We start from the raw sequence: 13,191 nt of genomic DNA, 5'->3' as shown, positions 1-13,191 counted from the left end.
CCACAGATGTGGCAGGGCTTGAAAACTCTAGGATGATGAAGCTCAGTGCCCCAGGCACTTACCTGTATTATGTGAAAATGCAACAAACCACCCAGTAAGATAGTGGGTTCTTCATCCTCGGGGATTTTCCAGGAGATCCCAATGACCACATTTGAGAGATGTTATGGAGACACATGCGTTGATCATGAGGTTACAGTAGATGACCTCAAAGTTTTGCTTTTTTCCCAATTCTGAGATCTTGAGTCCCCTCAGTAATAGAAGGTGCTTAGGTAGGACAAAGCAGGAAAGTCATTTAAAGAGCCATTATTATGCACGTGCAAGAAACTGTGTCAAGTATATATTTCTGGGATGCTATGAAATATTTCACCCTTCATATCTACAAATTCACACGTGTGCTTTCTTTCTCACTTTCCATACGCCTCACCATCTGTCACCTGCCCTCTCTAGCCCACTGCTCTCTCTGTCTGTGTCCTGCTCTGAAATCTTGAAGCTACTCTCCCTTCTTACTGCTTAAAAACCCATCTCTTCTACATTAAAGAAAAAAAATCTTCATTTGACCTTTCTGCCCCTTCTAACTCTCTTCAACTACTAAAATAGGTCATTTTATCTTCTGTCTTAATTTTTGGGCTTCTGATCTCACCACTTCATTGACTCTAGATTTTGGGGGTCACTAATTATCTCATCTTGGCAAAATTCAAATGCCTTTCCTCTAAGAACTCTAATCCTTTTCTGAACTATCTGTTGAATGACATTATTAATAGCTGCCCCATTCTTCCTCCACCCTCTGCTCCCTCGCTGCTTAGCATTCTTGTTCAGTGCCCTCATGACGCCTGCCTTCACAATGGACTCCCCGTTCCAGCCATGCTTTACCTCATCTGTTGGTTTCTCTTCTTCCTCTCCTTCTGTGTTCTGGTCCTGCTATTTTGGACATCTACTTTGGGAAACCTCAGATTTACATTTTTAGCCTCCACCTCTTCTCTCTTTGATTGCTTAAGCTTTTAGCCTCCCCTGGAGAATTCGCTGGTGATTGAAACTTGCCTTGTTGGAGGTAAAAGTCACCATGGCCACCTCCTGCTTCTCAAACAAAGAGTCCGTTGGCATCAGTGAAAACCCTCTTGGGATGTTTCCCAAAGTTGAGTCATTTTGGAATCTGTCTCTTCATCACTTGTACTTGACTCCTTACCTGTTCCTGCTCTGTCTTTACTCCAGGGTCACCTGTCCTTTGTGTGTTGGCAGGAATTGCCCTGGTGTGCTCCCTGACCAGACCAATTCTTGGATCAATGCATGCACCTTCAGACTCAGAGTCATCCTACCCATACTCCTCGAACCTTCCATCATCCCAGCTGCTGCTTTAAGAGATTTGAGTGAATCTTCATTTCCCAAAGTGATAAATTTCTTACCCTGGCCTTCAGGGCCCTCAGGCACCCTGCCATGCTGTTTCTTGACTGCTCACACAAGAAACCCCTTCCGTTCCATCCCAGCCAGCCTACCCGCCATTCCTCAGTGGCGCTCACTCATTTCCAATGTTGCCTGAGACCTTCTGTATACATTCCCTAGGGCTGCTGTAATAAAATACCACAGACTGGGTGGTTTAAACAATAGAAACTTATTTCCTCACAGTTCTGGAGGCTGGAGGTCTGAGACCAAAGTGTCCACATGGTTGGTATCTTCTCAGGCTTCTCTCCTTGACTTGTAGATGCTGTCTTCTCCCCGTGTCTTTACATCCTTTACCTTCTGTGAACGTCTATGTCCAAATTCTCCATTCTTGTGAGGACACCTGTCACATTGGATTAGGACCCACCTACATGATCTTGTTTTACCTTAATTACATTTCTGACTTTGAGGTACTAGGACTTAAGCATAATGAATTCTGGGGGCGGGGGGACACTGTTCAGCCCATAACATCTTCTTCTCTCGACTTACCACCTATTCTTTCATTTCTCTCTTTCTTCTTTCTCTCTATTCTTCACCATCATCAAAACCCAGTGGTCTCATTTCACTTGCTTACTGGATGGTCTCCCCAGAATCACCCTATTGGTTTATGCACCAAGATGTGTTGCTTCATAAACATCCTTCTTTGTTGCGTCCTTCTGATGTTTCTCTGTCTCTGGCTTGAATGAGATCAAGGGCTAGGTCTCTTGTCTTTTGAACAAGAAGCACTTGAGAAATGCTATTGCCAAGTCACTGAATGTCCCTTCTCAAAGACCACCTAACGTACCCACTTCTCTGACTTCTCAAGAGGCCTTTCAAGGGGAATGAGTTTTTCCCAAGTGGTAATGGAGAACATACACACTGATTCTGTTGACAGCAAGGAGGAAGGCTGAGGATCCGCCCAGATGACATCCAACTAGCTCACCTCCTTTCCAAACCAGACAGGTGGGAATGGGCATTTGGGAAGGAAGCCCTGAAAGTAGTGGTGAATTCAGTGATTTTTCTGCTGGAGATAGGAACAACCAATATTCCCTCAGAAACTTTGGAGAAGTGCTATGTCTTGGAATTAAGGAGGTGAAAATTCTGGATAAAACCCACTTCCTTTCAGAGTGATAGTTGGCTGGGAGACTCATCTTGTTGGAAGTAGAACTGAGCCCTTGGTGGGAAGCCATTTGGATCTTGGTAGAAAACCAGAAGTAAGACAGCTGGGCACCATGTATTAAGAGTGGTGTGATGGTGTGCCTGCTGAGCTGTGGGTTGCCTCTCTGGGTGGACCCCTGAGTGAGGACCGTGGAGTTGGGCTGATGCTGTCAGCCTTTCCCCCCCACTGGTGTGAGAGGCATTTGGAGGCTGTGGCCAGGAGAGACTCGCCATTCACTTAAAGATATACCCACATTCCTTCTCCTCCCTTCTTTCATCCTTCCATGCTTTCTTCCTCTGCCTTCATCCTCTCTTCTCTCTTCCCCTACCCTGCTCTCTCCTCCATTCACTGTCAGGAAGGGCCATGCCAGAAGGGCCCGATCAGCGTGTCATGGCAGCGCCAGAGGCTAGCAGCGCCGGCAGCTTCCACAGTGAGTCTGGATTTTGTTTCTGGGGCCAGGGGGCTGGGCAGGGCAGTCCACACCCAGACGGACAGCTTGCAGACTTTGGAGAGGAACTTCCATGGGCCAGGGCTGCTTTCCTCTTCTCCTTCCCTGCCTCCCAGCAGAGGGACATCATTTCACTTCCATGGAAGTTTCCTGCCAAAGCCATCGATGTGCTTGGGATGTCTCATGGGGAGGAAGCATGGTGGGGGTGGGAGGGGCCATAGTCTGCTAAAATTAGGTGCACATCTGGGAGAAACGCCAGAGTTCAATTGGCTGCCAAGGATTCTGTCCAAGCCTGCGTGTGTGGTGGAGGCTGGAGGCTCTGCATGGACGGTGGTTTGGCTGCTTTCTTGCATTTCAGGAAGTGTGACCTTGAGTTTTGCGTACATGTTGGGTGCCTACACTCCCTTTAAGGAACTGAGAATGCCACATAGGCTCAAGGATCTGCCGAACCAGAGGTCTCCCTATTGACCTTAGATGAAACTTGTCTAAGAAATTCAATGTTTAGGGTCGTTATTACAGAGCTCCATGACTGAGTCATCTCTCTGAGGATCAGAGGGAAAGTTTTTACCATTCTCATGTTAATTTCTGTGGTAGTTTTAGGCATGGAGACGGACATAACGTGGAATCAGTCAAAGTTCCATCTGTCTTGCCTTAATCATCAGACTGAACTGGATGGCTTCCTTCCACTTTTTGCCTAGGGGCTGTTCCCTTTGTTTGGGGAATGGTCCATTGGGGAAAACAGAACCACACAATTTACCTATCCAGCCTTAAAAATCTTACCCAGTCCAGGAGCCCACACGTCCATCTTGAAATGTTTTCCCACAGGCCAGATGTTGTTTCCAAATATTGATGGGGTGTGATGTAGTTCATTTTGAAGTGAAAAACCTCCAGTCTCTAATACGTGATATTATCCTGAGGCTGCAGTCTTATGGGCAGGTGCATGGGATACTTTTCCAATTTCATTCATTTCTCCTGTGATATGGCTAGGGAGGTAAATTAGGCATAGCTTCCCAAGTTCTAGCAGGATCACGTTTTTATAGGTATCTCCTCTTGGCACTGTTACTAATAATGGCATTAGAGTTTAAGATTTTTCAACACTAACAGCTGTGTAGAATTAGAGTTTATCAGAATGAACATGTTTGCCAGCCTTGTGAGAATTTTGAAAGCAGGACCATTATATGAGATTAATCAATCTCTTCTCATGCTTTTAAACATCCTATGTATTTCACTCACCTAAGGATAAACTCTTGGTTTGAGGAGTTGACAGGTTTAATTAAAGTATCAAGTTGGTCAAATTTATTAATTAAATTTAACAACTACTTATTATTAATTAACTCTGTATATTTGATTGTCTAAACTTGGACACCCCTGAGTTTGAAAAAAGGAAACTATTAATAATTAAATCGATACCACAGATATAAACTGTTACCTTCCCTGGTAAATTGGGACACCCATGTATTGTGAGCTACGGGATACAAGTGTGATTGAAATAGGCAAAAATCTCTGCCCTTAATAAGGGAAATAGAAAATAAAATAGAATAGACAGTATATAAGAGAATAGTAGGTCCTTAGGAAAAAAACACAGAAGGAAAAAAGAAGTGTTTGGTGGTAGTAGTGGTGGTAGTGATGGTTGCGTGCATGTGTGTGTCTATCTGTGTGTGCGAGTGTGTGTCTGTGTGTGCATGCACACAAGTTTAGACAGGGAGGTCAAAGCAGTTGAGTTGCTTAAAAAATATAATGTATTTTAGTTTATTTAGTTGATTTAATTTAGCCAAGGAGGGCTCCCAGGACTTGGATAAAATTTTTCTGAAACAAGTCAGATTTAGACATTCTGAATCCAAAGCAAGGAACACTCACAAATCTCAGAATGACAGAAATCGAGAAGGGAGAATCAGGTGGCCGTGGTGTGGGAAGCATACCTTGTTTGCTCAACAGTTAGATTTCCCCTCTGACTGACACGATGGGGAGACTTTCAGAAAGTGAGTGAGCCTGTGGGCCTCTCCACTTGGGAGAGCATCTTATAGAAAGCCCCTCAGTCTCTGACTTGCCCTGGCCATTCAGGACATCTTCAGGGCCTTTCTTCTTCCATCTAGCGTCCTCGGGGTTGGTCGGGGATGGCGGCTTAACTTTGCTGAACACCTACACTTGGAGTAGGTGAATTTATTTAATCCATACTGTTCCCATGAAGAAGTTATCATAGAGCCATTTTAGGGAGGAGAACACTGACGTTTAAACCCAACACTGGAAAACCGTGGAGCCAGGATTGAAGCCTAGGTAGCTCTGAGTCTAAAATCCTGCCTTAAGCAGTTAGTCTTAGCATTCCCCCAAAGAGACCCATTAGCAGGAAATGGGAGAAAGAAAGGAGAGGTAGGACTTCCTAGGTTACCCGCAAGGTCCTGTGAATGGGCTTCTTTGCATGGCTGGATCAGGAGCAATAGATATTGTTGGGACGGTTGTTGATGTCTTTGCTGATGGTGCATGAATGTATGGCAACTTCTCCTGCTTGTCCATGCGTCATTGTCATCGGGAATGGGGATAGGCATGGAAAACTTGGGGGGCATGAGAGCAAGTCTCCCTGTTGTGGCATCCATCCCAGGCAGAGGTGGAAGTGGACTTCAGTGTGTCAGTGTTTCTGGGTTTCACGCACGTTGGAAGGAGGGACGGTGCATGGGTCTGTGGGTAGATAATAGGGGTGGGGAGAATGCATGTGGAGGTCTGAGGCTGGATAAAGGTTTTCTGACAGGGGTCTGAGTCAAGAGTTGAGTTTGAAGAGAATCCTAAATTTCCTGCCTGCCTTTGTGAATGGAATCCACAGTGACCACATCCAGTCTTGGGACTGCTATTAGCAAGAAGCAGCATATCTCTGGACCATATCTTATTATGGTTATACTTAACATCCATCTCACTGCGTAACCTTGTATTTATGTGTAATGAACATTTATATACTTCCCAGAAAAAAAAAAATTAGGTAGCATCTTATTTTATGCAGAAGCTCCTGGTAAAGCAATATGGCAAGCAAGCCATCATTTATATGCACCCAAGAGAGCTGCTATAGCGAAGCGAGGAATTATTTTGAGATGTCAATAACCCTCTCCAGTTTGCCTTTTATGCTAAAGGAGAGAGCATTTCCGCTTGTGATGCTCTTATTTTCTTGGACTTCTGTAACATATTTATCCAAAGATTTCAATGAACGTCAAGGCTGTGTCTCTTTCAGTGTCACAGTATGTGTCATACAGGTAGAGAGAAGTTATTACTCTGTCATTTACCAAGGGTTTTCTTCATCATCACAATGTCAGTGTCACTTAGGTATATACTCCAGGCATATGAATGTCTCTCACTGTGGTCTTCCAACTACTGGATTATGACTACTCCATCAAGTCCTGGTTCTTTACTGCTTATGGTCTGTTGTCTAGTTTCCCTCCATCATTTTGCTACTCAGGGCTAGGAAGCAAAGCATCCTTCATCTGCCTCCATGGGGAACTCTCCTCTGACTTATCCCACTGAGTCTTTTGCCTTTCTGACAAAAAACCAAATGGGCAAGCAAACTACCTTTTCTTCTAAGATGTTAACTCATCTCAGCATCATTTGGCTTCTCTATTCTACCCCCATGCCCTGTGGAGTCCCAGTTGGGAACAGGGGTAAGGATTGGAAAAGTCTGGTTCTATTTCAAGCTGACAAGGATATCCCTCCTTTCACTGGTTCCAGAAGGCTCACCCTACTACTCACACATCCAGGGTCTGTCAGAATTCTAGGAAGTGTGTAGTTACAGCTGGAAGGACAGTGCCCAGGCCTTCGACAGAAGTCTGTGAGAGCACATAGTCACAAGTATGCCCCAGTCCAGAGACCTCCTTAGAAACCTGGCTAGGGACACACCCTTTTGCACCAGAAGCCCAGGGGTGTATATCTCTCCCCAAATGGGCCCAGTTGTGCTGAGGAACGCGAGAACACTTACACGTCTCTGCCTGCCCAGGACATACAATGGGTACTTTGGGTGAGGGTTTTCACCCCCTCTGTGTGGTGGTGTGCTTCAGCTGCCGCTGAGGGCATGGGGTGGGCCAGGGTGCAGCAGAGTGTCTGTGAGCTGGCGATTGTTCTAACACACACTAGGACTTTGATAGTTTCACAGCCCTGATGGTGAAGACTGTGATTTTCCACCTTCTGTTGCTTCCCGAGCCTTGAAGTTCAAGATGGTTATGATAGCCTCTTGGCCAGAGAACCCAATACCTTGTCCTGTGGGAGATGCCTTTTAATTATGCAGTACCTCATGTCCTTATAGGTTCAGGGACATCAGCTGGTGTTCCCAGAGCTAGTCCTTTGAGTTCTCAGCAGGAGATTTATCCAGAGCTAGGAACTCTGCCCTGTAAATGGTAATTAATCTTCAAACTCATAACTCCCTTAACATTTTGCTCTCTGATGATCTGAAAATAGAGGTCTCCTGTCAGAGCAACCTCCCAGAACTGCAGGACAGCAGTTTCCTGGAATGGGGTGGAGCCCAGGTCTTCCAGTGAAGGGGCTGAGGGAATCACAGGGAGAGGACAGTGAAGGGAGGGGAATCTTTCCAGATGTGCCATCCCTATGGTTCATTAGGAAGGTCCCTCTCATCTCTGTGATGGGATTCTGTACTCCTCGCTCTGGGTTTTATCTTCAAAGTTGGTCAAGTCTGTTTGCTCCTGCAATTCTTTTGGGACAAATGACTCATGAGAAACCCATTTGTCTGGAAGAATTGCGACAGGACCTCCTGTGTGGGGATGCTGGAGGGGATTAGATCACATGAGTTCCGCTATCTCTGTTGCCTGGGTCAGCTGGGTCTCTCTTGAGCATTAGCTGGTTCCTCTGATTTTTGTGGCCTCCTCCCATCCTGGCACTTGTGGCTAGCCCTAATGGAAAGTAGATGTCTAATGTAACCTCCAGCCTAATGCTCTGGGCTGAAGAAGCCGGTGTGTGGGCGGATGCTGCCATGCAAGGAAAGCTTTCAGTACAAGTGCTGGTCTCTGAGCCCCATGTTTGTAGGCTGTGTCCTTGTAATGCTTTATGGCTTGTGAAGCCCGGGTATGTGGTGCCACCATACAGGGTGGGAAAGGAGAAAAGGTCATTCTGTGGATGAGAGAGGGCATGTTGCAGTGGGCAGTTGGTTTCTATCCAGGCCTCTGGGATCTCTCTCAAGTCTTTCTTCTTAGGTTCATTTCTAGAAATAGATATTTTATTCCTAGGGATAGAAACTAAATTGAGAGTCGAATTTTCCAGTGTTATATCAAGATTCTTTCAGCTGCAAGTGATAGAAACCTAATCCAATCTATCGTAAGCAAAAAGGCAATGTATTGTGTTCATAATCATAGAATCCAGATTTAAGACTTATTTCTGGTGTGGCCTAATTTTAAGACAGACTAAATCCCCAGGCTTGCCATACATTGCTCTCTCTCTCCCCCTCCTTCCTCCCGTCGCCACTCAATCTTCCTACCATCCCTCCTTCTGTATGTCTTCCCCTTTTTCTGCCTGAGACAGTGATCTCAGGGAAAGAGATGATAATGGGGGAATAGATTCCCAAACCATCAAGACTGATGAATTTTGGAAATCATGATGATAAAATGCCTCAGTGGCTGAGCAGGGGATCTGGGACCTCGATGTTCAGTGACAAAGACTTGTCTGACCTGGAGATGCCTTGCCATTGGGAGCCCCACTGACCATGCACGAAATGATCGGTGTTGTTTGAGGTGGGCCAGGCATTATTCTGGAGAAGCTGCAGAGGAAGGACTAAGGAAGCAACGCCCACCACGGATTGCATTCTCCAGTCTCTCTATGAGGACCATCCGGTGTTATCTTGCATCATTTTGATGAGCCCTCTCTGGGCCAATGTAGGCTCCCGTCTTAGTTCGTGATAGCTGCAGATTTAGTTCTTTCTGAATGAAAAGGCCCCCTTCAGCTTTTATGGGTGTTTTTATAGAAATAAAGTCTAGGATTCCAATCACACTTTCCCAAATCTGCCACCTCAACCCATCCATTTATATGCCTTTTAACATCCCAGAGAGTCTTCTTTCACCTTGGGTGTGCGTAAGAGCTCTGAGTCAGTGGTTGAGAAGAGTGTTGTTGGCTTTGGAATCAGCCTCAGGTAGGCATGAGGCTTGGATCTTCCAGTCTGCAGCCTTTTGAACTCACAGAAGTTGCTTCACCCTTTTCTTCTTCCTCTACACAAGGGTGTTGATAAGATGTTTCCACAGTCAAGGCACATTGGGAGGAATGAAGGAAGCAATGCGTTTTAATTCATTTAGCACAGATCCTGGCAGAGGTTAGGCACTAAGCAAGTTGCTCTGTCCCTGAGACAAGCCTTCCACCTCTACCCTCAACTTTGGAATACTGAAAGCATCTCTTTCTACCTGTTATGAGAAATCCAGAGGAGGCCTCAACTGTTGGAATTACCTACCCCAGACTTAGCCTCGCTCCACCTCTGGGGGACCCACCAACCAGGTGACCCTGAGGAGGATTCCTCACCCAGTTTCAATTAGCCTAAAAACAAGATGTCCACTTGCTCCAACCCTCCTTCCATGCTTTTAGAGACAGGAATGTGCATAATCGAGTAGGAATGCTCTTGAAAAAAACAAAACAAAACAAAACAAAAAAACCACCCAACTGTGATTACTGGCTTAGCATTTAAGACTTTCTCCTGGGTTCATCCTCAGAGCAGCCTTCCCTCGCCTTTGGACCTTGAAGGGCAAGCCAAGAGGTAGGGCTTGTTTATGTAAAGGGAGAAGGAGGCACTCACAGCTGCGAGCCTCAGGTTATGGCTTGGGATACCAGATGCTGTGTGGGGGGAAAGCTTCTCCTTGCCTTTCATCTGAGACCACCCTTGGCTCACACCCTTTGCTGCAAAGAGGCACTCTGGGGTCCCGTTGTAGAGTAGTGGGCTGTGTGAAACTCGTGGGTCTCAGAGCTCTAACCTCACAGCGCCAGGAGGGGCAGCCAGAGGTTATCCAGTGTCTACCTCCCCGAATCCTTGTACTTTGGAAGCAGATGATACCTAAAGGCCAAAGAGCCCAGCCCTTTTCCTCACCCTACCAATTTTACAGATGAGACTCTGGGGCCCAGGGATGAGCCAGGTGGTATGATGTAAACCTAAGTCAGGGCCCTGGGGCTTCTGGGTTCTGGCCCATTGTTCTTGTTGGCCTGTTTGCAGCACACACGCACACACACACACACACACGCACACATGCACACACACGCACATGCATACACACGCCACTCTGGAAACTCAGACTACCAACCCCGAAGAGGGCCTTGAGATGAGCTTTTGTTCCGTGCTCTCAGCATATTGATTCAGACGGGAACATTTGGCTTTGGAAAATCTCAAGCAGTTTTCCAATGCAGAAGAATCTTTGCAGCCCTTTGCTCTGGCCGCATAATCATTACAGATGTGAGCAGGAGAGCAGGAGGAAGCAGAGGGTGCCCAAGCTGAGAGTGGCATGCTGGCAGCACTGGAGCGAGAGCTCAGACGACCTGAGTCTTGGTCTGGGGTTCTTTGCCCCCTATTCCGTGGGGGCAGATCTTGCTTCCAACTTCCTCCCTCCTAGAATGCTTTGAGGCATCTCTAGGCACCGTGTAGGTTGTGTGATTGTGTTAATTAATACCTCTTTCCTAGAACTTCTCAGGGGACTGGCTAACTAGGGCTAACTAGGGACCTGCGATGCATAAAAAACGTAGTGGTAGTAACTTCTGTTTATGACTCACTTTGCAGTTCACAGGAGCCTCAGCTGCTGTTATCATGCATCTGTAGGCTGCCCCGAGGACGTCATCCCATCATGTTTTCTAAGTCGAATCCCCAGCTTTAACTGAAGGTGGGGGATTCTATCTGCCCTTTCACATTTGTGGTCTGGCCAGAGATCCAGCAAGTGATCTGTGGCCTCTGTCCTCCTGGGTGCCAAAGGAACTTCCTTCCATGACTCAGAGAAGAATCCCATTTTCCGTTGGGTGTAACAGTGCTCTGAATTTTCCGGAAAGTGCTGGGTGTGTGAAAAGGCGCTCAGCGTTTGCTTCTCCTGGCCCTAGGAGGAACTGCTCTAGACGAGTTAGCAGGTGGACAGGAAACTTGGCTTCAGCTCAGAGAAGCTGGATAAGGCAGCCTCTCGTGGAAGGAGTCCTGTCCCATGACGCTCCTCCAGCTTTCCTTTGCCTGGGGATGTAGCCGTAGCCCGTAGGTTGTGGTGTGTATTGTTTACTGAAGTAATTAAAATATGCAAAGTGTTCCCTGTCCCCCATTTTACGCTTCTTCCCCAGCTACTTCTGGCATTTTCAGTTGGCAGTTAATAAAACAAAAGGGGGGCCCAAAGGCCCGAGTCTCCCTCCAGCTAGAATGATTAATTTGGAGTGGTTTGGAAGTTGCAGACTTTACCTCTAGCTACAGCCGTGCCTTCTTGGCGGATCCATTCAACCTGCTCCGAGCACTGGAACCATGAGACCGTGAATGCCTCGTGAAGGGCACAGGGCAGGTGGAGGGAGCGAGCAGGAAGGGGGCAAAGGTCTGGTTTGTTGATTATAATAGCGCAAAACCGGAGGAGACGTCTCCTTCCTCAGGGTAAGCAGGCGTGGAAAGAGCTGTAACCAAGGACACTGGAAATTTATTTCCTGATACCACCTAAATGCCACTACCACCAAATACCCCCTTTTACCCGCACACACAGAGATTCAAAACCCGTTCCCTTCTCGAGACTGCTTCTTGCCAATATTTGTAAGAGAACCGTGTTTTCGCCAAAGCAAGTGTTGCTACCAGTTCTGGTTAACAGATACTATGTGCCTTGCTTTGTGTGGGTTGTTTTATCCAATCATTTTCATTTTAAGAGGTGGAGAGCAGTTGATGTTCAACCAATGGGGAAACTGAGGCTCAGAAAGGTTAGCTGATTTCCTGAAGTGACGTTGCTATATGAGTTTGTAGCTGTGTATCTCGATGTTATGGGCCCCCTACTATAAGATCTGCTTAGGGGCGTGCTGCCTTCCGTTCCCGTTAGGAGGACATTTTCTATACCCACCAGCTTTTCTAATAGGACATCTTGTCCGTGCACTGAACAGAGTGTGCAAGGTGCATTTTGGCATGGATGTCAGGCCTTGCCTCAGTTTACCTCCCCACTGGCCCAGACACATAGCTACCTGCCTCCTTCCAACCTGTGGCCCAGAGAGATGAAAGATACACAACCACGTCATACTCTGGGAATCATCAAGAGGAGGGATGTGGGGAGGCCGCAGCCTGCAAAACATCTTTTGGACACAGTTAAGAAGCAGCCCCTCATGGTGACAGGTGTCAGATCAGAGCAGAAGCCCCTGTCATTGTCGGAAATAATGCTCTATGTTAACACTGTCAAGAGTCATTTCTTTTTCTTTTTCTTTCTTTCTTTTTTTTTTTTTTAAGATTTTATTTATTTATTTGAGAGGAAGAGAGAGAGAGCACAAGAGCAGGGGGAGGGAAAGGCAGACTCCCCGAGGAGCAGGGAGCCCGATGTAGATGTGGGGCTTGAATCCAGGACCCTAGATCATGACCTGAGCTGAAGGCAGACATTTAACCCACTGAGCCACCCAGGTGCCCCTCAAGAGTCTGTTCATACCCTTGACTAACTTTATAAACAGTCTTCCATTAATCACCCCTCCCAAAGTCTCTCAGATGTAAATGAAGGTGAGGAGAAGCAAATGGCAGTTTTCAGCTGTCTGCTTCTTGGGCAGCTGGTGGGGGGCCCCAGGAGGGGATGCGCACGCAGGTTCTCCCATGATCGCAGCATGCCATCCCCATCACAGACTTTGCAAGTGGCCGGTCCCCTGTGCGGGGCTCTTGGGATCTTGGAATTCAAAAGAAACATTTTCAATTAAGAAAGCCAAGAAGTCCAGTTCCTCATCTAAAGCTAAGAGGTGGGCCCCTGGCCTGAGCTTACTTAGAAATGGGACCTCACGGGCTAGCAAGGGAGAATATTTTGTCACTTACTGGGAAAGCTCTTTCTCCGCCGTTGGTACAAGTCAGCTCTGGTCCCCGCTGGGCTTGGACAGAAGGCTCAGGTTTGGAGGATGATGTCCTAAAACTCGGATTGTGATTAAGGAATCCAATGTTGTCATCTTTAGGCTGATGGGTATTCAATCAATAGGACACACTTTCTGGTTACCGATGTCACTGAGAAGATGGCTGGAGGAGACAATTTACGGC

At 46.8% G+C, this 13,191-nt stretch overlaps 1 protein-coding gene across 4 annotated transcripts in view; it reads left to right on the top strand.

Annotated features, from left to right (window-relative positions):
- NTRK3 (neurotrophic receptor tyrosine kinase 3) overlaps nt 1-13,191 on the top strand; it is a 367,285-nt gene that overhangs the window by 336,557 nt on the left and 17,537 nt on the right. For 2 of the 4 annotated variants that reach the window (XM_032836989.1, XM_032836988.1), the window contains one exon: nt 2,928-3,002. The exons of the other annotated variants lie outside the window; for them this stretch is intronic. In XM_032836989.1, coding sequence (XP_032692880.1) covers nt 2,928-3,002 — 75 coding nt within the window. The remainder of the gene's footprint in view (nt 1-2,927; nt 3,003-13,191) is intronic. 4 annotated transcript variants of the gene reach the window in all.

Source organism: Lontra canadensis, unplaced genomic scaffold (assembly GCF_010015895.1).
Source record: "Lontra canadensis isolate GAN:19392208 unplaced genomic scaffold, GSC_riverotter_1.0 scaffold94, whole genome shotgun sequence".
NCBI lineage: Eukaryota > Metazoa > Chordata > Mammalia > Carnivora > Mustelidae > Lontra > Lontra canadensis.
The sequence above is the reverse complement of the archived record's forward strand: the minus strand, read 5'-3'. Positions and strand labels throughout refer to the sequence as shown.